Raw genomic sequence first — 27,969 nt, 5'->3', positions numbered from 1 at the left:
TTTACATATGCATAGAGCACTGCTATGTAACGCGAGCGCTTGGTATAACGTTATGTGCTCGGGGTCTCGAAAAGAGAACACCTGCACGCGAATCAGGGTTAAAAGTCCGGTCACCTTAATTTCATCCCGAAAACGAACGTCTCTTCCCTTCACCGTACGCCTGACGCGCAGTGGAAGTGGCCCCGGAACAGGGGGGCCCGGTGGGATGGCACGGCGAATGTGGAGTAGAATCGCGGCATTACGTGCCACCGAGTAACGGAGCGCGGACGCGGAATAGAGCGTATCGCGTGTCGTCTCCGTGTTTCACGTCCACGAGGTACCCGAGACTATCGAGGCACCGAAACGGCGAAGAAAAGCGGCAGTCGCGTGTCGACCAGCGGACAGGTCGGTGCAGATCGAGCGAGAGAGCGGATGCCTCTCAGGCCCTCTGCGTATCTTCTCACGAGCGCGGCGAGTCACGTTTGCCGAAGGACCGATGACTGAAAAGATCCGCGGAGACGGTCGCCGCACGCGCGTTTCGACATCCGGAACCCGTATGAACTTCCGACCCGGCGCCGCCGTCGATTCCAACGAAATTGCATCGGTCACGATGTCGTAAAGTCGCTCAACTTGCGGGAGGCGCGCGCGCGCGCAATTGCTGAAGAAGAACGATCGGCGAGCCGATCGAGGATGTTGACCTGGTAGCGGATGTTGATCGACGGGAAAATCGTTCGCTCGCGGAAATCCAACGGCTGACGTTTGCAGCTGTCGGCGAACGTTTAACGTTCGATCGATTAACATTTTTTCGGTCACCGTTGTCGTCGTCATTCAGCAGTGATTCAGTGAATGGACTTTATGAGTGACCGTTGCCGAAGCTCGGCAGCATCCGCCGGACACGAGTGCCCGGTGACGATAGATTGTCCTCCAATGGATCGCACGTGACCACCGCAAGCTCGTGGGATATCGTCCGATCGCCGCCAAGAAGAGGATCCCGTGAGGAAGAGGCCAGATTTTGAAAGGAGCGACAGGATGCCGAAGGAGAACATGTGGCGGCAGAGGAGAGTGCCCGTTCCCAAGAGGTAAGGAGGCTATCTCGGGACGCGATTAACCGCGGCGTTAAAGGCGCCTAATTACGCGCGTGCGATTAACATCTTCTACGATGTCATCAATATTTATCTGCGCGTAGAGCATGAGAGTGCACGAAGGGATACCGTATCTTGCCGGTGTATCCTCTGTAACGAGCCGAGGTATTTAACCGTTAAGCACGCTGGTGACTCAATCTTAGCCAACGATCATCCACCTTCACGCCAGCTGAAGCTTTTTCATGATTTCGATCTTCTTTTCATAAAACTCGATTTTTAAAAATTGTATATATGGAAAAGTACTCAAGGTGGATAAGAAAAGTAAAGATTATTATCTCTGTCTCTATTTTCTAATTTATTAAAAAAAAACAACTTTTTAATCATATATAATTACTTTTGTAATTATAACATATTTCAACATTACAAATTTGACAATTGAAGAAAATATTGCTTATTTTTAAAATCATTCTACATAATTTTTCATTCGAAAGATAGGACATTGGCTCCGTTGACGAATAAAATAGAAAAGAAAGTAGGAATATAAAATGGGACCTAAATTTCAGATAGCAAATGTAATTTTGATTTCTTTCAGAAAAAAACGTCACAATTCCAAATATGCGATAATCATGTAATTTATGTGCGTATCGCTGAAAATAATGCATATATAAATATTAAAAGATATAAGCATAATAAACGCAGCTAGAAAGCAAGTGAATAATTTTACGAGAAACGCATTTATAATGAATATTTCACATTTCTATTTTCTTCTCTATGTAATATGAAAATGTAATTACATCATTGTTAATAGTTGTCCACCTAATTTAGGTACGTTAGCTTTAATTATATGTAGTGCAACGCATAGTATTTCACTATCGTAATATAATTTTAGCATAAGCTTTTAATTAATGCTATTAATAAGCTATGCTATTAATGCTATTAATATATTATATTAAGGACAATTGTCCTTAAGTATTATACGAGGCATAAATTTCCAGACATTTTCTTAAAATATAAAGCTTATATAAAATAATTTCAATTGCGTTTCTCTTAGAAAAATATCAAAAAATATAATTTAAAAAAAAATTTACCTCGGATCGAAAAGAATCGGTAACCCTCCGGCTATATTATCAATAACGGATTATCCCAGATAATTCACACTACATGTCATATAAAATGCGAAAGAAAGTTGGTGAAGCAAGAAATACTTTATTCCAGCATTCAAATGTTCTTTTAGCAGTCATATGTAAATTGTGAACGCGCGTTCGCGACACGATGGACATGGACGGTCGCGATGCAAGTGACTTTACGTAAGGTTTCCTGTTTCGCCTCATGAATATGTCATTACTTTCCGAATAGGTATAAAGTTAACGGCCAAAAAAAAATAGTGCCGAACATCGCGTTCAGACATTGCGTCACCGGGATCAGGGTCGCGGTAACGAGTTAAAGGTCTTGTGACCAGGGAGACTCTCGCGATGAGCTAGGTATGTGACAAATCGATTCATCACGGCAGAATAATGCGAACCGCGCGAGAGAATCGTGAGTGGTCGATTCCCGGGTGCTCCATGTCCCATGCAAATGCGTGGTTTGTCGGCCTGCGATTTCTTCCTAAGATTGACCCCCCCCCCCTCCCAAGCGCGCGTAAAGTCATAAGTCACAAACGAAGTTGGTGGTCTACATTGTGGAACGTGTACAGTGTAGAATGCGGTAAATAGGACTCCTTCGATGGATCTAGAAGCGACACTTTTGTACCTTCCACGTTTCAATGTTATATCAAGTGACTTCATAATTAAGAGTTAAATTAAATGTCTGTCAGGATTTATCTCATTATATATTTGCAGAAAATTATAGATAATTTATAATATTATTCAGAGTTACATAACTAAGCTTTTTATCGAAGAATGCATTACTATTGATTTGTTGATTTTTTACATCTGTATACAACGTATCATTTTTAACGAAATTCATCAAAGAAATATACTCAACTTTCTGATAAATGTTAGAGAATCTCTTACCTTCTAACTTATTTTAAATTTTTGTTTAAAGCAATTAATAAGACATGATATTTTTCAAATAATTAAAAAAGTTGTCGATAATTGTGCTATAAATTGTAAATTTTGCAATCTACACTATGAATGATCATGCATATGCGATAAACACACCGTCGTTTCACATCTCTCATTTATCTCATGTTAATACAGTTGATAATTACGAATTCTATACTACGTGAGTGATGAACTATCGTGACGTTTGCAAGAATGCAGGTCCATTTGTCTCGTTTCTGCGGCTCGTCCCGCGTGATGAATTTTGCTGCCCGAGCGAGAAAACTGCGCGTGCGCGCATTCGCGATAATGAATCTTCACTATCTATAAATAAAAGTTATGAGGCCCATTGCGTAAATGAGGCGAGCAACAGAGGCATCGTCGAAGGACGAGATTGCGGGGAGGTGTCACTGCCATAAAATGGAGTAAGGATTCCTGGATGGCCACGCGTATCAGAACTATCATTATATCGGCCACTTCTCTCGCCACGCGGAATCCCGTCCGCTCGCACTTCCGACTTCTTCACGACGATATCAAGCGTTCGCCGCGAACGCACTTGAGCAGGTACAACGGGTACAGCGGGCAATTAAGAGTGACTATGATAATGCACATTAAGTGGCCGTATAGAAAATTGCCCACCATTCGAGAGTATTTCCATTATGGAGAAACAACTTCTCTCATATCAACAGATAGATAGCCAGCTGTATGTCAAGCGTAAATTCTGATTTAATAAAGTATGCATAATGTCAGAGGGCATGTCTGCTTAAGTGTATAAAAAACCGCGAATTAACATGGGTCGGACGTGCGTACGCGTATAATTTCTTACCTGTTACCTTTGAATATATGTACAGATGCGTTTTTCACCGCCGCGCACCAGAGAGGAGAATCTGTGTTTGAAGTTTGAAAGATATCACAGTTGATCGGGACATCCGGTACATATTTACCAACAAAAGCAGCGGAGAACTCGTCCAACTAGATTGAGATAACGTGCTCCGTAAATTAAAAATGTAATTGAAAACGCAGACGTAAATGGAACGACGTCCACTCCGCGCGCGTATGTTTAACTGTTTCTACGTCATTAAGTAATAAAGAAAAAGGAAACGATTAATGACAGAGTTTTATAAATGTATAAAATAATCTGTTACAGATTGAATAAATGTCCCGAGAACCTACCAAGTACATTTCGCGAAGCTTTATTGGAATACGGCTTCGGCCGTAGCGGCTGCAATAATTTATCATATACGCGCGCTCGTTAAAGTCAATTGTGGTCGTTGTATTGCAACGAGCAGCATTGTACCGCGGTGCATCGACCGCGATCAAAAGTTGCATTGCAATTTCAACACGAATCTCCGCGTTGCCTCGCGGCTTTGTTGCGTCCAATGTTACCACGATCCATTACGAAAGATTAAAACAAAACGCAGAATCATCCCTCTCCCATATCTAATCGTAAACATTTTCTATGACGTATCGGAACGTAAGATCAAGCCTGAGAAAAACACGTATTTCAGAAATTTAATAAAATTTACAATTTGCACGCGTCTAAATGCGCCGAGTGCTCCAAACGCGTTTTATTTCCTCTTTCCTGTTTCTCATGAATAGAATAGAATAATGATTTTAAAAAGTAACAATTGTTTCCCGTAATTATATTTATAATAATCTAATGCAATACGATATGCACATGTACAGTATAATAAAATTCCGAATATAAACATGTAGTATATCTATTAAGAAAAAATTGTTTATTCCATTGTTTTCTCCTTGTTTTGTTACTAAAGCACATTTCCTTGAGAAAATTAGAAGAATATCGTAGCAGTTTATCACCCGCTTATCAGCTCGTTTATCACCTTGTAATCTGGGATTTTCTAAATTAGGCCACAATAGTATCAGACGATCTGACCCGTAGACCTCTTTAACCAACGGCACGTACTCGCGCATTGAAATAGAAATGCCTAATGCGCGGCACATTCCTCCCATCGGTTCTCGATGGCACATTTCGCGAATCGAATACCTACACGCGACGTTCTCACCGCGCGGGACAATCGGATTTCCAGATACGCGTTCGCCATTATGTACACGAGGCGTATGTACATACACGGTGCCCCTGTATGTACCCCGTTACGGTATATATAAAACGCGTTCCTAAGAGCTTACGGTTCCCTTCTCTCCGTGTGTCGTTGACACTGCATCCGCCAGAACGATACCGTTCGTTTCTCGCTTTTCCCTCGAGTAGATCTGCTTACGTTTTGCCGATAAGCCCGGAAGAGCCGCGATAGAATACCGGAGAACGTCCTTGTATATCCTCGAGGAAACTAGCGGCATCGGCGCGACGAATTACGCCGAAGGATAGTGATTTGCGCATACATACAAATGGCTGGGATCAAATTATAGATAATTTGAGAAATTATAGACATTCTCGTAACTCAGGTGAAAAAATCTAATACTTATTTATGAATAATTTCTCATTTCGTTTTTTCAAGAGAAGAATTTCATAAAGCGCTACAGGAAATTAATACTTCTGTAATTAATGTTTTGAATTAGAATTTTATATGCACGATAGTTAAAAATACGAATAATAAGAAATGTATAGTATTGCTTGTTTTTTAATTTTATAACACTAGCATGTTGCATATTTAATACAAATATTCTATTAAACAGAAGAATAACGATTCTACTGTATGTATATAAGTTTTAAATATTTAGTTTTTTTTTATAAAATTGATAAAAACCTATATTTTAATTTCTTTCCGTCTTTCTTCCGTAAAAATATCTCGTTTTCAAAATTACAATGTTATTAGACCGCGAGAACACTGATTGCCCTTGTATTTTAATGCAGCCGATAAAAATCTCCGCGTTACATTTGTTTCAGAAGAATTTCGGGACATTTCCCACGAAGTACTTGACATCTCGCACAGTGTCTGGCACTAATGAGACATTAGTAGCTCGGAAAGCCATAAATTCTTCTTGTGCTTAATTAAATGTCGTTTGAAACTCGAAAACTTGATATCCAAATACCGCATATGCACAAAAGAACCAAATTTTGCAAATTTGCAATTTATAAACATGACTTAACCGCAAATATACGGCTGACATGTATTGTGTATATATTATTTGAAAGAAACCACACTCATCTATTATTCAAAGGATACTAGATTTCCGTTAAGCATTTAAATAAGAGGTCGGCAACCTTTTCTAGCATTTGCAAATCGTATATTAATTTTAATGGAGTGCTTGCAGGCTATGAAAGGATCGCGCAAGGACAGAAGCAAAGTAGACATAATAATAGCATGGTTAAATCACGCATAAAATTTCTACCTAAGAAGTTCAAGTACGAATGTAGCGTGAACAATACAAAATCGTCAAGGTGCATAATTATATAATTAAATATAAATTACGTAATTTATTTCTTGTCTCAGAAAAGGTTTCTATATATACACGATAATAATTTTCCTCTAGAAACTAGGATTTAATCATCCTAGTGTCACCCTTTTTTAGCCAGAAATTACAAATATTTGTATTTTCCAGATAATTATTCGATTTCTACGCGCTAATGACAAAACTAAGCAACCGTTCAATGACAGTGCAATCACCTTTCAAGCTGCGATTATTCGCGGAATTGAATCACAATGAGAAATATGAGAATAAAACGTTAACACTAAAAGTGCAATCTTAAATGCAATCTTAAAAGAATCCACATACAATTCTACGTAATTATTTCACACAAAGAATGAATGTATCCGAAATGAGAATTAAATCGTATATGCAGCTACGGCCGCTATGTAGATAGTTGCAGCGCATCTGTATCAAATTGCAGAATTTGCAACGTGCACTTCGAAACCAAAGTTGTATGTAGGACAATTGCCTGGAGTTCTGTTAACGCGGTCGCGTGAGATCGGGCAAAGTACCACACTCGAATCAGAGATTACATAGCGACACGTTCACGGATTATAATGGAAAGAAATGCCGAGACAATTAGCACGAATTTCATTTCGGTATGTATGTTTAATTGTGGTTTCCGCGCGATATGATTCTTCCACTTTTACCAGGTTAATCGCTGGTGAACGACGCGAGGAAAATCAATTATTTCTTACCGCTCGCGCTCGTGCCTCCTTTGCCGGATCGAGGATTACCGGTGAGCTCGATAATAAAGGCGCCTCGCGATTTACTATGCATTGCATCGCGCAATCTTGGAACTCGTAATCGTGGAAGGAATCGATTACAATGGTCTCGCGTGCGCCGCCCGTATCGCGTTTAATGCAACGTTTATTGCATTATTTATGATATACCGTACGAATAACGACTGCTATCGCACAGGGCGATTCGCGATGCCGTTGCTATTGCCCGCGTGTATTACACAGCTCGTTAAATGGAAGGGCTCGAGGGCAATAATGCACATAAGAAAAGCCGTAAGCTAATAACGTGTTGCAGTACTTTCCGTCTTTACACAGTCTTTTACGTTTTGCAATTAATTAGTAACATTTTTATAAGATAAGATCCAAAAGATCTCATAAGAAATCCCCCCCCCCCCATTTCTTCAAGATTAAGATTCTTAAAGATAGTTCTTCTCTTTTCGACGGATGATTGTCAGGTCTGCGAAAAGTAAGAATTCTCCAGAACTTTTTCTCACACAGTTTAGCCGTTAGCGTATCATCGTTTCGAGCTTTTCAATTTAATCGTATTTAATATGCGAATGTGCGAGGTATGCGCGAACGATGCACCTGTTGCGCCGACCCCCGCGAAATTGAAGCGACCGTCAAGCTTCACGGTCGATGAGTATTCTCCGAGAACCAGGTCATACGGAGAAACATCATCTTCCAGACGGGACGACCAATTACGAGATAGATGGCTTCGCCGTGCCCTGATTCCCTCACTGCCAACCTAGATGACGATCAGCTCGTAATATTTGACTTGCGAAAGGGCTTCTCGACGTCGCAATTTCGCTCCACCACGACAGTCGCAAATTAAACTCTCCATTGAATCTTACGAATCGAGCAGATATTTGTCGCATAAATAATAAGAACAGCATTCCGCAAGCTGAGAAAAATTATGAATAATACTGAACGAACGAATACTATTAACATAACTAATATAATGTAATTGAATAATTATAATATAATGCTAATTAATCCATAATTTTTTGCTTACAGGACGATCGAGCTAATCGCTTTAGTAGCGATATCCAGTACACTTTTTCTCTTTCTACACACGAGAGATCTACATTCGCGTCTGAAAAAAATGGAAGTACGTCTTCAACCGGGGGAAGATGATGTGCTCTCGGCGAATCAACTCTCATCAGGTAACGACTGTTGTAATGTCTAATAAAATTGAAACAAACGTGCGATGTCGGATACAAAAAACCTCTCTCTTTATCTCTTTGTATATAGAAATAAGATATAAAATGATACCTATACTTGCGAGAACCAAAGATAAAACAAATATAAAAACAGGTAATTAGATATAACATATTAAAAAAATAAAAATTAAATTATGCAGAGCATGCCCCAATCACGTTTAAAAAAAATACTGTAATTAATTATCCCACTTAAACGATAAATAATAAATAAATTACACGTAAATGAATAAATAATTATAAAAAGTGACATCGCAAAAAGTTTATTTCATCTTTTTTTTAACGTGATGACAAGATTCGAGACCGTTAGAAATGTTAATTGGAAGGAGCTAATTATCTATTTCATTACACAAACGTGCGATAATAAACGCGAGTTTCTCGTCGTCTGCAGAAAATGAACTACATTAGAATTACACTCGTGTCGGCCGGCGCGCCATAATAGACACATTTATACATGCGCTTTTACGTGCTCGTACATACTCCCTGAGGGTGCTGTTGACTTCCCGGTTGAGGAAGGTCAAGGTGTGAGAGAGTGAACGCGCATATTCAACGAGAGTTAAAGATGCTCGTGCATCTCACTCACAGGACGCACGTACATCTGTTCATCATTAGATTCATTAGTACCTGAACACACTTTTCCTAGTTTTACATTTTTTAATTCGAATTCTAGAATAGTATATAAGCTAAATAAAAAAAGTATTATATGTTGACTAAGAATTCTTTTTAACTTTTTATATTTTCGGTTATTTCACTAAACGTGTGTGTATCATTATATTTTTCAAAACAAAAAAATTTCTTTTGTTAACATGGACGAGGAAATTTAAACGATAGAGAAATATTTTTATTTTATTTTATTTGGGGGGGGGGGGGTATGAGGGGATTTTACTACTTCAACCAGAATTGTGTTTCAAGTCTGACGATTTGTCGGCGCGCAGTTTACTGTGGTTGAAATAATATTTGTCTATTAAAAATAATAAAACACGAACATCCTGTTACGGCTTTCCTTGCCCTATTCTTCATACTGAATTTTAATCCGCGGAACCATTTGAATATTATTTTTATTTTATATTTAAAGTTTTATTTTATAAAAATTAAACGACAAATTCGTCAAAGAAACTGTTTTTGTTGTGATCTGTATCCTTCCAAATGCGCACACATATGCGTGCATGCGGTGCATGAACGTTAAGAGAGCGAGATCTCTATTGCTTCGATACCATACTACATCCATTTCGCGGGATTCGTAACGGTAGCAAGGATCTACGTTCGCTCGCAATCGTAGACCAATTATTCGTGCACCTTCTATCGCTCGCTTTACACGTGGTAATCCGCGTCTTAGACGCGCCGTATTACTTATTACGTTACGGCTTGCAATTACGTCCGGCGCCGCTTTATTATTTAAAACGGTGCAAGCACGCTGTCTCGAAGCAAACGCGAATCGTGCTCGTTCACGAGATTGAGAGTGCAAAACACCGGCGGATTATTCCCGGTACTCGACTTCTTGCAAATTCGACGATTACTTATATGATACGATTACTGTACATCAGTGTATCACTACATATATACAAAAGAAGTTGCACGACTCTGTTCACTTTCTTACCTTATTCGTCACAGAGATTTTGTCGTACTTATAATTATCAGTAATTTTTTATTTATGTCCGATTTATATTTTTAATTTTGATTTAAAGAAACAACGTTGAAAGAATTCCCGAGATCTGGAAACATTTTCTAGAGAGAGAGAGAGAGAGAGAGAGAGAACACTCCTTTCAATTTTACCAACAAAAGTTTTATGCATATGAAAAATAGTTTTTGGTTATCGCATAAAATCAACAGAATGCTTGTGAATACTCTTGTAAAGCCGTGTGAAACGGCCTTTACTTACAATGACGCTTCTGCACGCGAGTTAAAAATGTTATTCGTGGTCTACATGGCAATCTTCATAGAAATTCATCTCTCTTCAGAACACAATGATTAACAATGTATTATGAACACAGCTCACAATTATTATAATAAGTAGTCGCATTACTTTCTACTAGAAATTTCACAATTGAAAGAGTAAATATCACTCGTTTTTGTTAAGCGAAAGTCAGAGTGTTCGAACGAACCATATACGCATTTGTATTGCGATCGAAAAGAGCAATATTTTATTTCCGTGAGAGACTTGGATAAAGAGACCATTCATACGCAAGAAGCGATGAGAAATCCAACGTAAATAATCATATCCAAGAACCATGTCTATGTAATCTTAAGTCTCCGCGAAATAAATGGCCAAAGCCGACATATACATATTACATGTATATTTGTATATTAAAGTAAAAGTTGTTTTCTATAATCTCGTAATTTTTGCCTAAAATTTTCATAAATGGCTGCATATAAATCTACCTATTATGTAATCTTCAATAAAGTATTTGACAAATAAGATCTTGAACAGCGCTTTCTTTAAACCAATATACAGAAAACATAAAATCATTTTGCTCTAAAAAAACTCAATTAAGTTAATTATGATCATCGTAAGTCGACACTATAATCTCCGGGTAGCGCGAAGCGCGTGAAATCCGTGCGATACTCTTAAAAGCCATTCACCAGTCGGAGGAAGAGGTAACCGTGTGCACGTGAAAGATAAAGGATGCTCTCCGGAGGCGGAATTGACCAAGCAGTCGAGAGTGGCCACGTCAAAGGGAGGTGAAAGGAAAAACACCGGCGAACATGAGCGAAAATAAATCAAACGTTCGCGCACGTTAAAAGGAGAAATGGATTAATCGCTCGCGGCGATGTAAATGGCAATGTGAATGGAAATGAAAGTTCAATCGCTTATATATACATATATATACTAGACCACGAGAAGCTCAAATCGGGAAAAATACGCTCGACTCGCAATGAAGATGGAAAGGGTGAAAAGACGATGCTACGATAAAAACATAAAATAAGGTGATTGCTCGTGCACGAAAAGCAGTTACCTATGTTTTGAAAAAAGTTATTCAGTGAAACGTGTTCCATCCAAGAGAAATGGCACTTTTTGCTAATAACGACAACTATTGTAATAAGAAATTTTCTTATTCCAGTCAATAAAAACATACAGAATGTGATTGAACGAAAGGACCTTAGATTATAGAATCTCGACGCTATAGTGACAAGCGGTAGGCCGGTAGTACCCTGATGTGATAAAAGGAAGAAATAAAGATTCGTTACCATTCGCGAGAATGGATTAACGAGGTAGGTACCTTCCACTTCTTCGCAAGGATGCGTTCACACCTTCGTGGTGCACCTAGGCTCGATGTTATCACGGTTCGCAACAGCTCGTAATACGTCCGCGAAGAATGTGCAATGTCCGGCCCCTTCGCGCGCGAGATCGAGATCGAGCCTCGATCGAGGATGATCTATGGAGTGCCGTCATTCGCGGAAACGATCGCATGATTCAGTAAAAATTCAAGTAACAAGAATAATCTTTATACGTATGTGTATGGCTTGTTTCTCTTCTTACATATTTTCTTATAAGTTTGTATTCTTTAAATACATTATTGAATCGATTTGTTTAATAAAAACTTTTAAATGTCGAGATCTAAAAATATATATATTTTTTAATAAGCTATATATAAAAAAATACTCATTTTTTGTTATCATTAAACCATTATTAAGAATTTTTTCAATATCCTGATTGATAAATTGATTTTTAACAGTTAATACGATTTATCCTGTGAATTACTAATTTTAATGAAATCAATTTTTACGCATAATCAAAGTTCTCCTTCAACTACTGAAGTAATCGCCATGCATTATTTCCTCCGCTCTGATCGTTGCTCTGAAACAGGATTTCGCGAGCAGGTCTCGTAGCCTACTTCCTTGTTCGTGCTTACGCCTAACTTAATCCGACGATTCAGCGCGGAATAAACTCGTATAAGAGAATAAAGAGTTCACATTGAGTATACGTGTAAACAATATTAATGCGGTTTACATTTGACTTCGTTGGCGATGTTTCCTCGTAACTAGTAGTGACCAGCCAGACATAAAATGACAATGCGCGTGGGTGAAAGTGAAGTACTTTTTGCATGTACACGATATAAAGTACGTGTACCAGTTGAAAGTAGAGTAGCTCGCGGCTTCTTCAGAGAGCTGTTGTTATAGTGAAAGTAACACTTTATTGATAAGCAAAAGTGGCATGTCAGAATCAATTTATCGGATGTCCAACTGACAATAAAGTAATTCATTTAAGAAGTATGCCATTCTCTTGTGTATCTGTCAATTGCTCAAACAATCAATCAAATATTAATCATTTATCAATAATCAATATAAATTGTTTTAAAATAATCCATATACGTACGTGCGTACAAGTAACTGCGATAAAAAAAATATCTTTTTTAATTATTACATTTTTCACTAATTCTAATAAAATCTAAGTTTGAAGAAGGAAACAGGCAAATAATCTCGAAAATTAGACTCGACAAAAATTCTCTTAAGATTTAATAATTTTCTGCGAAGATAAAAAAATGATGTAAAAGCACACTTGTTGCGATACAACAATTTAAAAAATGAAAGAGATCTACAAAAGGAAGTGACATATAAAGTTACAGAAAGTTAAACGCAAATTCTAAAATGACGCTTTGTTCGTCACGTACTTTCTTTCTAACTGTTGTCATGCAATGCTATTGTTCCGGCCACAATCAGTCGGTCGGTTTAAAATAGAATAGGAAGTGATTCTTATTGTTGCATTTACAATATACAATACGTCAGGTTGTCCGCCTAAAGAGTACGATTAGTTCAGCGTATAGTATACCATTGAAATCAATCAACGCCCACGATCATTCAAGTGAAAATCTGCTACAATAATTATATACTTTTAATTCTTCGGATGAATACATCACAGTGAAAATGATAATAAAGAAACATTGTTGAAGCACGTGCAGAAGCCAAAATGGCGAATATTGTTTTCGCAAAAATCAACCAAATCCGTAAATTCTTTTTCTTATCAATTCAGAGGTCGATTTTGCTTTGAGAAATGCTTTGTGTACTATTAATCGCAATAATAATCATCAACAATAATCAATTTGTTAACTTAAAATATATTTTAAGATATAATTTTTTTTAATTTCTATGTTACATGACACAATAATTTTTTTCTTTTTTGTTTAAATATGTTGTTAGCATTAGCATATTTATGCTGCTTAGCTACTATGAATTAAATTGAATATCTGTTATATGTGATAACTAAAACAGATAGCGAAACTGCTGTAGGTCAGATAAAGTTTTATGAATAGAAACGGGTTTAAACGCGTAGACTCGATAAGCATTGCGGTAAATCTCGTAATTGAATCAGACATAATAAGAAATTAATTGATTAAATATATAGGGTGTCCTAGGTTTTTCCGTACAAACTTTAGTATGTTCTATGAGAAATAAGAAAAAAATGTTATATAACCATAGGTCTCAAAATGCTTTATTAGAAAGTTATCTATAAGAAACTAAAGTTTCGAACACATTACCAAAGTAACAAAAATTCCTATTTCTCAGTTATCATGTTATTGATTACGCATTACAAAATTTTACAATAAAGAACCTAAGATTTGATGATTTTTTTCCTGATATCTGAATTTTAATGTAGACGAAACAGAAATTTTATTTGTTAATCTTTATGAAATAATATGTCAGATGTGTATAACAAATTCTTCATGGATGTTTTTGGTAAAAAATAATCTTATAAATGGTATCTACAAGCGTTCTTGTACGGGCCAGTAACGATATGTTATGGGTCAAACACCATTCGAGAGATGCGAACAGTGTCCGTCTAACCCACTTTGAGCAATTTCCTTCTTGAAACGCATCAATGAGCTGGATCATCTTGCACGTATATATATTGTACGAGCAGATCGTACCGAGACTTGCCGAGATGTGCTATATATATCTAAATTTTATAGACGCATAACTCTTCCGCATAAGATCATGCTGAAGAACTATAATTTCCCCGTAGTTCAATCAGAATATTATAAGGCAAGAAAATGAAGAAGTACGGAAGTGAAATGAGCATAAATGTAATCCTCCAAGTAATCATAAAGTGGATTTAATATTTTATTACATATTGTAAAGTAGGGTTTATCTTTGTTTTACATATATACAGAACGCTGGAAAAACTTCTGAAATAAGCTTCTTCTCAATCTACCTTTTACCGCAATTTTTCTTTGAATGGTCACAGTTTCCTATTTTAACGTTATGATAAATCGGCGGTTATTTAAAAATATGTTTATTACATTATAACTACATGAATATTAAATGATTAAGTTAAATAGCTCGTCTTATACGTGTGTAATACATATTTCAGATTTTTTATAACTTAACGCGGCTACCGTAGTATGTAAGTTCCACTTCATCATATTACATGATAATAAGACTATAAAAGGAAAAGAAAGTGGACGTTTCTATTTTACTGTATCATTAACACATGAAAAGCTGCTACAAACAAGTGATTGTACAAACAAACGATTATACTCATGTGTTCAGCCAACATTATGGAAGTCCTATTTAACATACAGTTAGTAATTTCAGTTTCACTTAATAGAATTGTTGATTATATTGCGCGTCGCGTGCTTTTACTAACAGAGTAGTATTAATCTCTGGCATAACCGCATGATTTATAGTTAGATCGGATATGGCTACAATATTCTGCGGTGCCGGACAACTTTGTGAAGGACTTTCGTTCAATTATCAAGCGACAATATACTTCTAAAGATAAGTATAAACTTAACTTTCTAGACATGTCTAACAGGGATTATTAAATAAAGCTTATTATTTTGCGACAAATGCTTTTAGGCTTCGAAGGTAGGTACTAAAACGATTTAAATTTTAATATTAAATAAAATATTAATAGCGAACAAAATATTAAATCTACTTTATGATTTTTATCTAACAAATTTGAAATTAGTTGTATTATTTAATTAAATTAAGATAGTTGAATTAAATTCAGTTACTTTTGTATGTGTGTGTGCGTGTGTGCGGCAATAATTAATATATATAGATTAAATTGTCTGTAGTAAATTTTGTTAAATATTTATTGTAATATAATCAATGAATATAAATTAAGTTTTCAACAAAACATAAATTCCACAAGAAAATTAATAATGATACGAGAACACGGTAACTTCTAGTCGATCAGATATGAAACATGATCTTGCAAGCTATCGGCGATGCGAACTAAGCATTTTTTTCGCCGCTGACTCTTCGTGAGTGCGAATTCTCGGATTCTTCGAAACTGGAGGAATTCATACCTTTTCGCGGCCATCATAAAAGTAGCCAGCGAATCGTTTTTCCCAGGACTTTAAGTCGAGTCCTTTGTACCTTTTACGGTTGGATCCATTACCACGGAATCTTGTAAACGTTTCTCTTCGACCACAGACGGTATGTCACGATTACAGTGCTTGGTAGACATTCTGGAAACGAGTTTTCTGCGACCAGAATAATTCCATGTCATACCGAAAAAAGGAAGTTCTCCTATCGCTTTCCATTTTTGGAATTGTCCTCGTAATGCCTCGATATGAGGACTGATTATTTCTTGGAAAATTAAAATTAAATAACTGTGATGTGTGAACTTTCAAGACTCAAGAAAGAGAAAAATTAATTATAATTAACAAGTGCTTCCAAATCATTTAATCGATTATAAAAATAATGATACTAGCTGTGAGAGTCGAGGCCAATATTTCCTCAATCAATGAAATCGGAATTCGTACAAACTGTTTTTTTTTTTTTTTTTTTTTTTTTCAGAATTTATCTATGGTTAGAATTTTGTTCTTTAAACTTTCTCTTGTTATATATTATGATTAAATATAAAAATCGCAGAAAAGATATCGATTGAAATGCCTATGAAATCCCGATCTCGACCCACATTTCTTATTCTTACAACGCGCGCTTCGCGAAAGTAGTCAGGCGACTCTCTTTCGAATTTCTCGTGAGACACTCCTTTATATGCAACGTCTCTCCTCGCGGTATTGCAGAAAGGCATCCAAAAATCAAACAATTTCTCGCGCGATTATTGACTGTTCGAACTACCTTGTTGAAATTCACGGTGTGGCATCACGGACTTAAAAGGTAGACTCGAGGCGTCTACTATCTATTGACAATATCGCAGCGTATCATTAGCGTCAGTTTGATTATCTATTTGACATATATATTAGGAATACACAATTGACTTTCACTGACATATTTATTCACTTTCAATAGCTGTAGCTTATTTAAACTTATTACGTATTTATTTCCTGTTAGTGCCATCAGTTAACTCGCAAGAGCAAGAAAATCTTTGAAACTGACTTAAGACTTAGTTTTGATACATCTTTCAGAGAAACTGATCGACATCGAACCTATTTGATCATAAATAACAAATGATACAATACGTGAAGAAGACAAGCTATCGTAATCATCATGATACATATAATATATCCGTGATCTGTATTTCCGGGATCTTTGATTAAGGAAATTGCATGGTCGATCACTGTCACGGTCAATCAACCGTTTGCATTAGAATCTACAACTATTCGTATCATTATGTACAAATGCGTTCCCACGGCAGCCAAGCCCAATCGAGACGAAATTACTCTTTGATTTTTTTCGAATTCTTTCGAATTACCTTGCAGGTGTGCGTATAGTGGTACACCTGTCCATCGATTTGCTCGGAACCTTGGTAAAGGAAAGGCGGAAAAGATCACGTTAGACCCACTTTTGACAAAGATGAAAGTTACCAAGCTTCTTCCAGGCATCACGAACAATTAGACTGCAAGATCGCCCAAGATACAACGCCAAGCATCGTCCCATCACCTCACCTTTCCGTCAATCTCTGTAGCTTTCTCAAGTTCTGGATCAACGGGTCTCGTGACCAAAATGGGAGTAAAAGGTCGTCAGCCCGGTCTGGCGGATTATGCGTGGCGTTTTCCGCACCGCCGACCTGTTCTGACCACTGACATCCTTTCTTTTTCCTCACGATGCACGCACAATATCTCGGCCACGAAGAGAAGAGAGCGTCTCACGCAAATTTCCCCAAGCCCGACTATGGGTTCATCGTTTTTAATATCGAAATTATTCGAGCCATTCGAGGAGTACCGTAACGAATAATTCGAAATTACAAGAGTCTTGATGATAACAAGCGAGACTGACTGACCTTCTTTAATTCCACGATTTAGCGAAAAAGCTGCATTATTATTTTCTTTTGTGTTTAGTCTTTATTACAAGCGAAGTAAGTGCTGTGTAAAAACGATACGCAGATGCGTAATCGCATACTGTTAATACAGTTCCGAAGCGATTTTCTCTTTAAAAACATGACCGCCTTCTTTCCTCCTTCATCCACCGAACATTAAATGTTGCCTTTTTTCAAGTTGCAGTCACAGTTCTAAATTCATTGAAGCAAAACGTTCATTTAAGTTGCAATTGCGCTAGAAACAGCGCTTGAACGTTTCGGTTCGATCACAAAGCAATTTCAACGTCATTTTGAAAATATTCATAATAATAGTGTTTGGTATTTATTGATCATTTCTTAGTACAAGTAAATAAACCGTAATAAAGAGATTTAATTGTTAATATATTATTAAATTAATCGTACATTCAAATCAAATTATCCTTTATAGAATAATACAAAATAAGTCGCATGTGTTCTAAACTGTGAATGTATATGTATATCATGTCATGTCCGAGATATTAAAAGGATTCATATACATACGGATGCAATGAGAAGAAGAAATAAGAGGAAAAGAGAAGAAATAGAGGCTGTGAGACCACATATGTAAACGAACGGACTTGTATATATGTATATCAAATAAAAGGGGAAATGGGAATAAGAAAAGATTATATATATTTAGTGGTAATTGATTGTAATAAATTCGAGAATTTAGTAGAATGTTTTGTTGTGGAATATTGTAAGACAAATGGAGGAACTATGTAATTGTGCAATTATGTAGTTATGTAATTATGTATGTATGTAACTGTGTAACTGTGTAACTGTGTAACGAAGTATACTATGTAATAATGTAAACCATCCTAAGCCACAATTGGCATAGATTAATAAATACATACATACGGATGTATCATAATTGAAGGGTAATACAAAAATAAAAATTAATTGTTACCGCTTATCGTTTATGGGATGTGAAATTATTCCTTTATGCAATAAACACGGCGTTAAATTACGAGAGAATTAGGTTGTTCCACCGGATAGATATAAAATTAGAATGTGGAAAAAATGATGTATATACGAGGATTTTTAAAGGCTGAGTTTTTATTCGTATTATTTTTGTGGTTGCAAACCTTTAATTATTTTGTAACATAACTGTATTAATCAGATAAAAACTAAAAATTACCGGGATCTGACATCTTTTACATTGCTTTTTCCTTCGCAGAGACACGTAGAAACAGTCATTAAATAGTAACGGCAATGTTGGACTCTTGTTTACATGTATATTATAGTTATACATTTCAAAGTTCCAAATTATACAGGTACTTAATAATTTTATCTTTATATACTATATGGTATTGTTTCCGACTTTCTTCCGTTACAAAATAATAAAATAAAGTTTTCCGTCGGGCGTAAACTGAAAAAGCATCAACTAAAAAGATCGCTAACAGAACTGTCACATCTTTTATCCCCAACTCTCTCCAAGAGAGTTTCATAAGAAACAACGGTCCATATACACGAGGCCTGGATAGTAGTTACATTTTGTATAATAGAGCGCCACGGATAGAGCATAAGGAGCTAAGAGCCGTTCTCGTTCCAGCGGCCAAAGATCAACGATCGGGAGATGCAACGGACGGTTTCTTGCGAGCGTCGCCGGCTATGTCTTAAGCCGTGAATGACGTGAATAAAGCCCCCTACGCCTACGCTGCGGCCGCGGCCGGCGCGGCGGTGCCCCCGGCGAGAGTGCAGTTCCGGACGCGGCGCAGCGCGCGGCGGTGTCTTGTCCGTCCATTAAACTTGCATCTGTATCGGTCACGAAGCTCGCAGTCGCCGATTAGCCGCTATATCCTCCGGCGCGCGGCGCGGCGCGGCGTCGCGAACCGCGGGGTGCGGTCAAAGGCCGCTGATGCGTGTGCAAGCACGATAATTATTGGCCGTCGTAATTATACACCATCGAACAATTTTCAATTTGCGCAATGCATTACAATCGATGAAGCGCGTCGCACCGCCGAGTTACTGTCAAGAGGAGAAAAAATCTTACACAGAAGTGCTGCGGGCTTGAATCAGTCCAGAGATATATGTATAACGACGAATAATATTTTACAAAAACGTATCTTTTTGTTTTTTTTTACAAATTTGCTTTTTTTACCATTTTTTTACGAAAAAATCTTTTAAGTTTAATGAGGAATAATACTCTGTATATTGTTATCGAAAAATTGATGACTCAGTTTCTAATATTATGTATCAGTCTCTGTCACTTTTCATCATTAAACCATTTTAAGAAATATACAGGATATGCGAAATGCCACGGAAAATATTAAACAAAACAAGTACTTCGTCACTGCTGTCGGTTATCGTACAATATTGCTATTGTCTGTACAGTATTGCAATATACAATAATCATGATAACATAGGTAACAAGCTAATACAAAATTAATTATAGCTATCGCAGTATGCACCCACGACTTGGATTTTATCTGAAACGTAGTTTTATAAACGGGCGGAGTACAATGCCGATAGAAACCGTTATTGCACAGAGGTATCGTGAACCAATCTTGTGCATAACTCATCGGCATTGTACGCGAGTCGCTGTGAGTTGCAGCTGCGGCGCGCGTCAATCGGAAGTCTACGCCTGGAGAACTATCCGTTTAAAGTGTTACGATAAGCTGACTCCGACTCACGTGGTTATGCAAAAGAAGAAAGGGATTAAAAAGGAGACAAAGAAAAAGGGCTAAAGAAACATAGAGAGAGAGAGAGAGAGAAAAGTACCATCGATAATCGCCTCTGTCGGCTTCCCTTGTGTTGCGTGAGGTCACAAGAAGCTGCCCGCGCCCGCGCCGCGGGTGCTATTGTCAGTCTGATCACGAACCACGAACCGACCGCATCTACTGCGCGCGCAATCGTGAGAGGAGCCGCTTACACTAACACGTTTATCTCTCGTACGATCCCAACTGAATCCTTCCTGCTACATTTTCCGCACAAATGTTTCGCGCGTTCTGTTGAATTTAATTTCCGGTCAATAAGATGTTAATTTTGTCGTCACTTTTTGATCTTCAGCGAGATATCGCTCTAAGAAGTCCAAGATCCCATGGAACTTTCTGATAGCGTGCATGACATCATTATATTTAATTAATAAGATGACACTGAAAGAGAATTAGGAAGAAAGTGTTTTAAACGCTTGACACTTTTACAGCGTCTTTTTCAACACTTGAATGATAAAATAATAATCGGTCTCCGAGAGAGAAAATGCATATGAATTGATTCTTAAAAACGCCTTGTATCAAACGCGCATTGCATTAAGCGTTTCACACGAGTTGATCCGCATTTGATTGAGCGGAAGAATCGGATTAGTCGCGTCGATCAAAGACAAAGTATATAGAACGATCGACCGGCTTTGCACGGAACAAGATCTCATTTCCAGTTGGCTGCATCGTGGCAGAAACACAGAGAGAAAGAGAGACGTAGAGAAAGAAAAATAGGAGAGGCGCATTGCCGGGAGCGGGAGCGGGAGCGGGAGCGGGAGCGCGCGCGCGCGCGCTATACGCTATACCTTTTTCCGTCACGCGTTTGACGCGTTCGTTCCGCGCGCATGAGAGATGCTCTTGAGCAGCTCAACTCTCGACGGGAAGCGGTAACTTTCTAGAGATGACCACGGTCGCCTACGGAGGACCTCGATTCCGGTCCTTCCACAGATCGTTGATCTTGGCCGAGTTTCACAGCGACCTCTTAATCACGCGCGATCGCCAATTTATCCATCGTGAGGTTCTCGTTATCCGCGTACTCATGCACAATCGACTGCTTACTTACGTCCGAAGGATTCCGGGGTGCGCTAACAAGGGCCCGGAGTCGTACTTACTTTCTAAGCGTCTTAATGAATTCCACGGAGTTGCAACGATCGATCACGTTGCGCGATAATACATCTCATCGCTTCCTTGATCAACCAGCTCGAGACAATTTGTTCATAATTCATTAATTGAATCGTTACCAGGAAACGTGGCGCGCAAATCATACTTTTTGTGTTCTTGCATCACATAGATCTCGACAATGCTCTGCGCGTGCTGAGGCAACGTAATCAGAATGCTAATTACCGGTACTAAACTGCCCGCATCGAGCAGCCGAGCTTTGAACTTATCCATCAATGTCCGCAGCGTTTCGAGCGAACAATCGCGTAAGTTTGCTGGCTAAATAACTTCGACGCATGTTCCGTACGCGTGTAACGGATCGCGCGGAACTTTGTTACGGTATTTCCGGCGCAGCTTTTATTCCATACGCCGCCGCCGCCGCCGCCGCGGCCGCACCGAATTTCAACTGTACGCACGCGTTGGGAAAAGCACGATAGAGATCTACACGCGCGTCACGTCAGCGAACAATCCGCCAACATTCGTGGAATACATCATCGGAGATACAAGTGCGAGTTTGCAAAACCGTAAGGAAGAATAAGTCTGGGAAATTGTCTAAGAATCAACAATTATCACCTGTTTTTGTCTTATAAGATATAAATAAATATTTTACTAAAAATAAATATTGTAGATAATTAGTTTTTAAAGGTGGAGCAAATTGAAACAAGAATGGAGCAATTTGTCTGTGCCTTGAGGATGTACAATTCTAATGATTGATATCCCGTAAAATGCATAAAACGATAATTTTTATTTTTTTCTTAATAAATATAAAAGCAATGACCTTGCTTTGCCAGTAATAATAGTTAACGCAGGTAATTTTTAATTGACAATATTTTTTAAGTTTTGGAAAATGTTTGACATATGAGTGAAAGTCATTATGACTACAGACAAGTGTAAAAAGAATTAGGATGTCGAATAGATCGTACGTCTTCTAACATGTATAATCACAGTTTAATGCATCGAATAAATTAAAGTGACATTTTTCGTTTATTCCTCTCGGAAATTTTCGATGTTCCGGTTTTTCTTTGTTAATATCACGGGGCTTTAGATTGCCAGGTTGCAGGAAAGTAGTAGGAAAAATTCAACCGAGAATTTTTGTGGAACTGTATGAACTATCTACATGAATTCTAAGTAAACCTATGCATTCGTAGAAGATTCCGTCGTTATGTACGCAATTTTCCGCGTGATCGTCACAGCGGAGGCAAGAATCTCGGCATTCGCTAACTTGCGCGACAGGGTCGTCCATCAAACGTTAAACGAAGTTTATCTTCTTCCGGCGCGGTAGTTATTTTTCCGAATGACATGACACAAATCCGTCGCGGTTTTCTCCGCAATAGCAGAGAAAAAATTGCAGTCTCATTTTGTGTAAACGGAAACAAACCAAAGTCGGTTATTGTTTTTTTAATCGGCAACAAAATGATTTTTAATAATTACTTTCATCTTTTATCCTTTATTAATATTTTATAATTTCCACGTTGTTGTTTATTTATTCAATTACTAAAATATTTTAACTATTGTTTAAAACTTGTATCTGTTTTCAGATGGTATCCAGACAGATTCTGATTCAAGCGGTATCATCCATTACCCAAATGTGCAACGTGTCCTCGTGGGAAAGGTAATTAGCGCATTTATTACTTTATATCGCGAATAATTATTTAATAATTATTAATCCTTTCTAATAATAAAATACTATATAGAAGAAAATCTTGAGACTGATAAAAGTGTTAATAAATAATTATTAGCTCCAATAAATAATAGTTTTATTTCAATTACAAATGAATAAAGCATTATATTTTTATTAATATCTCGTTTGTTATCTCATGTTATTATCTTTCTTGTCAAACTATTAAGATTAAGGCCAATATTGTACGATCGGTTACATGTTACATTACTATGTATCACTAGATGACCTTCTTAAAGACCCATCCGTTACACGTGCGCATAACGTATTTCCTCTAAACCGGTAAATTTTGTTCGGGAATTCGACCTACTTGCATTACGCGTTGTTTGCACGATGTAGCGTGAATAAGCTGTATCAGAGTAATCAGAGCTAGATAAGAAAAGAATATACAAAGAAAGAGATAATGGTGTGAATCATGTTTAAAAGAATCTTCTCAACGATCTTCACAAATTTTATTTACTCGAAAGCATCTAAGATCTAGCAAATGCTGAAAATAGTATTCTAAATTTAAATCCGCACGCTTTCGTCGATCTCTCCGTTGCGACACAAGAAAACCGACAACTATCAGTGACGGGGAATTTTTAAGAGAAAAAAGAAAGAAAATGTAAATCGCGCCTTCTTATTCTCATTTCTTTCTTCTGCGAGACGAGGAAGTAATACACAGTTCCAGTTTTGCTCATACATATGTATAGATGTATAGGCGCTAAGTTTCGCGATGATACGTGCCACACGATGCACGCGCCGAACGGATAAATTAGCATGCAGTGCGCGACGCGTAGATGGCGGGGAGAAAAAAGAAACGCCCGATCGATGTAAGTGCTGGTGATAAAAATATACACGGAAGATGCGAACGAGAGAACGGGCCGCTTATTACCGCGCTGCGCGCCGCTGGGTATCGCAATTCGCGACGCGAGGCAGCTGCCTCGTACTTGCACTTGCGCTTACAGCCAAGTCTTACCTTCGTTCGCCTTATGCCGTGGAATGACTTGCTAATAACACGAATCGTTATCTAACGAGAGGGAATCGGACGTTCCGCCTGGAACAATATGTTCTCTCTTTCGCGGAGAACGGGCAGCCCGCCGATAATGACAGATGAGCGCCGAAAATGAGCGGGTAAAGTCGTTCGTAAATTGCACTTCGCGTCCGCAACATTCCCTGCATCCTGATTCCTCTGACGCTCACAGATGTTCCACGAATACTTGATTATTTCCCGACATTCTTAACTCCATTATTGAGATCCCAGAGAGAAAAGCAGAAATGTATTATATAGAGGATCAAATGTAGAAAAGTTACACGCGCGCTTACGTGTGATCCTAATTGACCGCAAACAAATATAAGGAAAATTATATTGATTTAGGTTTATCGATTCAGGTCACAGATTCGACATTTTCGACAATATGATGATAATTAACGCGGATGCACCGTTAAAAATTTTTTCTTTTTTAGTACGAGGATCGAGAAGCGCTCGACATTGACGCTCTCAACAACACGAAGAGGACCGGCCGAGAGGTCTTGTTCTTCAATCGCGTGCCGAAAGTCGGTTCACAGACCTTTATGGAGCTGTTGAGAAGGCTATCGATAAGGAATGCATTTTCGTTCAACAGGGACCGTGTCCAGCGAGTTGAAACTATACGTCTCGCGCCGATCGAGCAGGTACGACGACCTCCAACAAGAAAACCCAATCAATTACCATCAATCGCGCGATGGCAGCCGCTCGCGTAGTAATTACCAGTTTAATTTACAATCCCGTCACCGCTGAGCCCTACAAGGTGATATAAAAATACGACGATACTGACCGATTCAATGATTCAACCGCTAACGGTTTTATCTTTTCCGTATTTCCCTTTCTTTTTTTGCTCTGATTTTTCTCATCTTGATAAAAGTAGGAAAGAGAAAAAGAGCAGAAGAAGATATCGCTGAATAAAGCTGAATAAAGTATAAAAGAAGAGATGTAAAATTTTGCGAACAAGTATCAAGAGATATTACATTTATAGAAAAACTAAAAGAGACGTTTGAAGTCAACATTGATATCCTTGTTGAAAAATCTTATTTCCTGTTTAGGGGGTTTATTACAAGCTCACAATAATGAAAATATAATAATGGCAGATTAATTTCTTTTGCAATATCCTTCTAAAAAGATATTGCAGGCTGTACAGATCGTATATAATTTTAGTTTAATTTTCTTCATGCTTTCAGCTACATCTCGCCAGGATGGTCAGCAGTTATTCGGAACCGTCTGTTTACGTGAAGCACGTCTGCTTTACTAACTTCACAGAGTGAGTGCCACAGAGTGAGATTAGCCTTGGCAATTTAAATGATTGCTACCGCCATTTTCTACTTTCTTGCGTCTTCTTCGTCAGATTCCACCTACCGGAGCCGATTTATATCAACATAGTACGCGATCCCGTGGAAAGGGTCATATCCTGGTATTATTATGTAAGAGCACCGTGGTACTATGTGGAGAGGAAGCAGATCTTTCCGGATCTACCGTTGCCTGATCCCAATTGGCTCAAGAAGGACTTTGAGTCGTGCGTATTAAAGGGCGATCGAGAGTGCAGATATTTGGAGGGTGAGATTCACGAGGGTATCGGCGATCATCGCAGACAAACTCTCTTCTTCTGTGGACACAGCGAGAAATGCACGTAAGAATATTTGTTCGTAAAATATCAAGAAATTGCTTTTTGCAACCGTATATAAATTGAAATCCGCAATATAAAATATTTTATATTGCAATACATTTTAAATAGTATATAACGACAGAAAACAATATAGGGAATGCACAAGTGCGATATTCTAACAAATCTAACATATACTTCTTTTCCGAAAGTCCTTTTAATACCGTTGGTGCCCTGGAGCGAGCCAAGTTGGCGGTGGAAAAGCACTACGCGGTAGTTGGCGTCTTAGAAGACATAAATACAACTCTCACGGTACTGGAAAACTACATACCACGATTTTTCCAGGGAGCTACTGACGTTTACTATGGTAAGCCTTTGATTATCTGCTGATCAATCTTAATCTTCTTGATCAAACATCTACATTTGTTAATTGTAATATCTTTTATGAGTATAATTAGTCGAATACGTTGGTCAAGTTCAAATATTTTAAAAATTGTAAAAATAATTATATATATGTATATTTATAATTATTTTTAAATATATGTATGTATTGCTATTAATACGCAATAATAATTTTAAACATTACGTTACAATCGTAAATTAATAGAGTCAGATTATTACGTTAGCAATATAATTATGTATTTCAATTTTTTTTAGATCAAGCAAATTCCTTTATGAAGATCAATCGAAACTTCTTTAAACCGCCAGTCAGCGAGGAAGTGAAGAACTTGGTGCGCAGCAACTTTACCCGCGAGGTCGAATTCTACCAATTCTGCAAACAGCGACTTTATAGACAATACAGAGCTCTCAAATTGCGATCAAATGTTCCGTAGTTCGCAATTGCAACGCTCTCTGAAAAGGACAATTTCTATCTGTTATCATGCGAAGGCAATTATTAAGATGCGTAACAGACATTACGAAGAAGAATACATTTTAATGCTAATCAACTGCGTTGATTAGTATTAGTGATTTGATAACGATTTATGACAGAATGATAACTGCTTTTGAATAATAGTGATTTACGAAAATCATTAAATACTAAATTGCAGATGGTGCAAAAAAATTAATTATTTTATACAAGAATTAATAATAATTTTTCAACTAATGACTCAGATTAATATGACCGACTGTGGTCTATTTATACAGTCATCATAACATTATTGAGATCGAAATTTTAATAATGGCTACTTTCAATAATGACTATCGAAATTAAAAAATAGTGATGTTTTATCGAAGATTCGATTACAATAACTATCCTACGAATTAAAGACAAAGAAAATATGTAATTGCATGTTTCTTTCGCAATTAAGGCAATGATCCTATCCTACTTATATATACACAGGGTACCTTCAGGAAAAGTTGAAGGAAATCTGAAGAAACAGAATTTCATGACATCGAATTTTTAACTATGATTCCATGACAGCAAAGACAAAAAGAGAATAATTAATTCTTCGCATAACCACTGTGATGATCTAGTTCCATGCATTTAAGAAAATTTTGATGTAATTAATGTATTATGAAGAGAATCTTACGATGTTATCAAATTTTTTAGTACAATGATCATCTCATGACATAAAAGATCAAGAAGAAGATAATTTGGAAGTCATGTGATGATCCAAGTTTGACGCGTATTTAGAAGAATCTTGATAGACTTATGATACGATAAGTCTAATAACAGAATTTAATAGAAATGTATAATTAAAAAATAACTATTAAAGAAAGAGAAAATAATTTGCGTGCATTTAGCGAAATGTTTGTGGAGTTGCAAGTTCTGGTAAAAAATAATCTACCGTTTTACACGAAGCTTACTATGACGTGGATGCATAGCGCAATCCAGAATAGAGACACTCTCAATAAATGCCGAATGATCACTTGCGATCAGACGTCATGTTGCTATTTTTTTATCAGACGTCCACACGAGTTACATGCAAGTTGCAGGCACATTTATCACTGTAGGGATGTTAATCAATAGCGTTTACGATGATTTTTCTCGCCGGCGACGTATGAACGACGTATGAACGCAAAGACTGATAAAACCATGATATTTTTTTATCGCCAAGTGTTTATGATCACAGAGAAAAATGTACAGGGTAACGATTAGAATATATCGCTTTGTAAGAGAAAAATACGTTTGTACTTTCATCGACTCACGATTATTTGGAATAAAACGCTGCCATTTAAAAAGGAACAA

General features: G+C 37.5%; 1 protein-coding gene across 2 annotated transcripts; it reads left to right on the top strand.

Moving 5' to 3' along the window:
* Window positions 1–52: 52 nt before the first annotated feature.
* Window positions 53–27,969, top strand: Pip (uronyl 2-sulfotransferase homolog pip). Of its 2 annotated transcripts, none has more exons than XM_071702427.1 (8): window positions 53–1,058; window positions 8,245–8,393; window positions 23,024–23,097; window positions 24,610–24,816; window positions 25,360–25,439; window positions 25,524–25,805; window positions 25,991–26,145; window positions 26,436–27,969. In XM_071702427.1, the coding sequence occupies exons 1-8, from the start codon at window positions 1,009–1,011 to the stop codon at window positions 26,609–26,611; spliced, it is 1,173 nt and encodes a 390-aa protein (XP_071558528.1). In that variant the 5' UTR covers window positions 53–1,008; the 3' UTR covers window positions 26,612–27,969. The 2 variants fall into 2 exon arrangements, with proteins under 2 accessions (XP_071558528.1, XP_071558527.1); XM_071702426.1 differs by lacking the exon at window positions 53–1,058 and adding an exon at window positions 3,047–3,664.

The sequence above is a fragment of the Temnothorax nylanderi genome, unplaced genomic scaffold (assembly GCF_030848795.1).
Source record: "Temnothorax nylanderi isolate EJ_2023f unplaced genomic scaffold, tnyl_v1.0 TNYL_tig0030_pilon, whole genome shotgun sequence".
NCBI classification, from domain to species: Eukaryota; Metazoa; Arthropoda; class Insecta; order Hymenoptera; family Formicidae; genus Temnothorax; species Temnothorax nylanderi.
Note: the sequence above shows the minus strand (reverse complement) of the source record. Positions and strands in the feature narration are given on the sequence as shown.

What these genes read in the sequence shown, in the direction of transcription:
- Pip (XM_071702426.1), top strand. Translation starts at nt 3,540, where the DNA reads ATGGCCACGCGTATCAGAACTATCATTATATCGGCCACTTCTCTCGCC. An exon ending in CCGCGAACGCACTTGAGCAG is followed by an intron (nt 3,665 to 8,244) that starts GTACAACGGGTA and finishes TTTTGCTTACAG; the next exon opens with GACGATCGAGCTAATCGCTT. An exon ending in AACGTGTCCTCGTGGGAAAG is followed by an intron (nt 23,098 to 24,609) that starts GTAATTAGCGCA and finishes TTTCTTTTTTAG; the next exon opens with TACGAGGATCGAGAAGCGCT.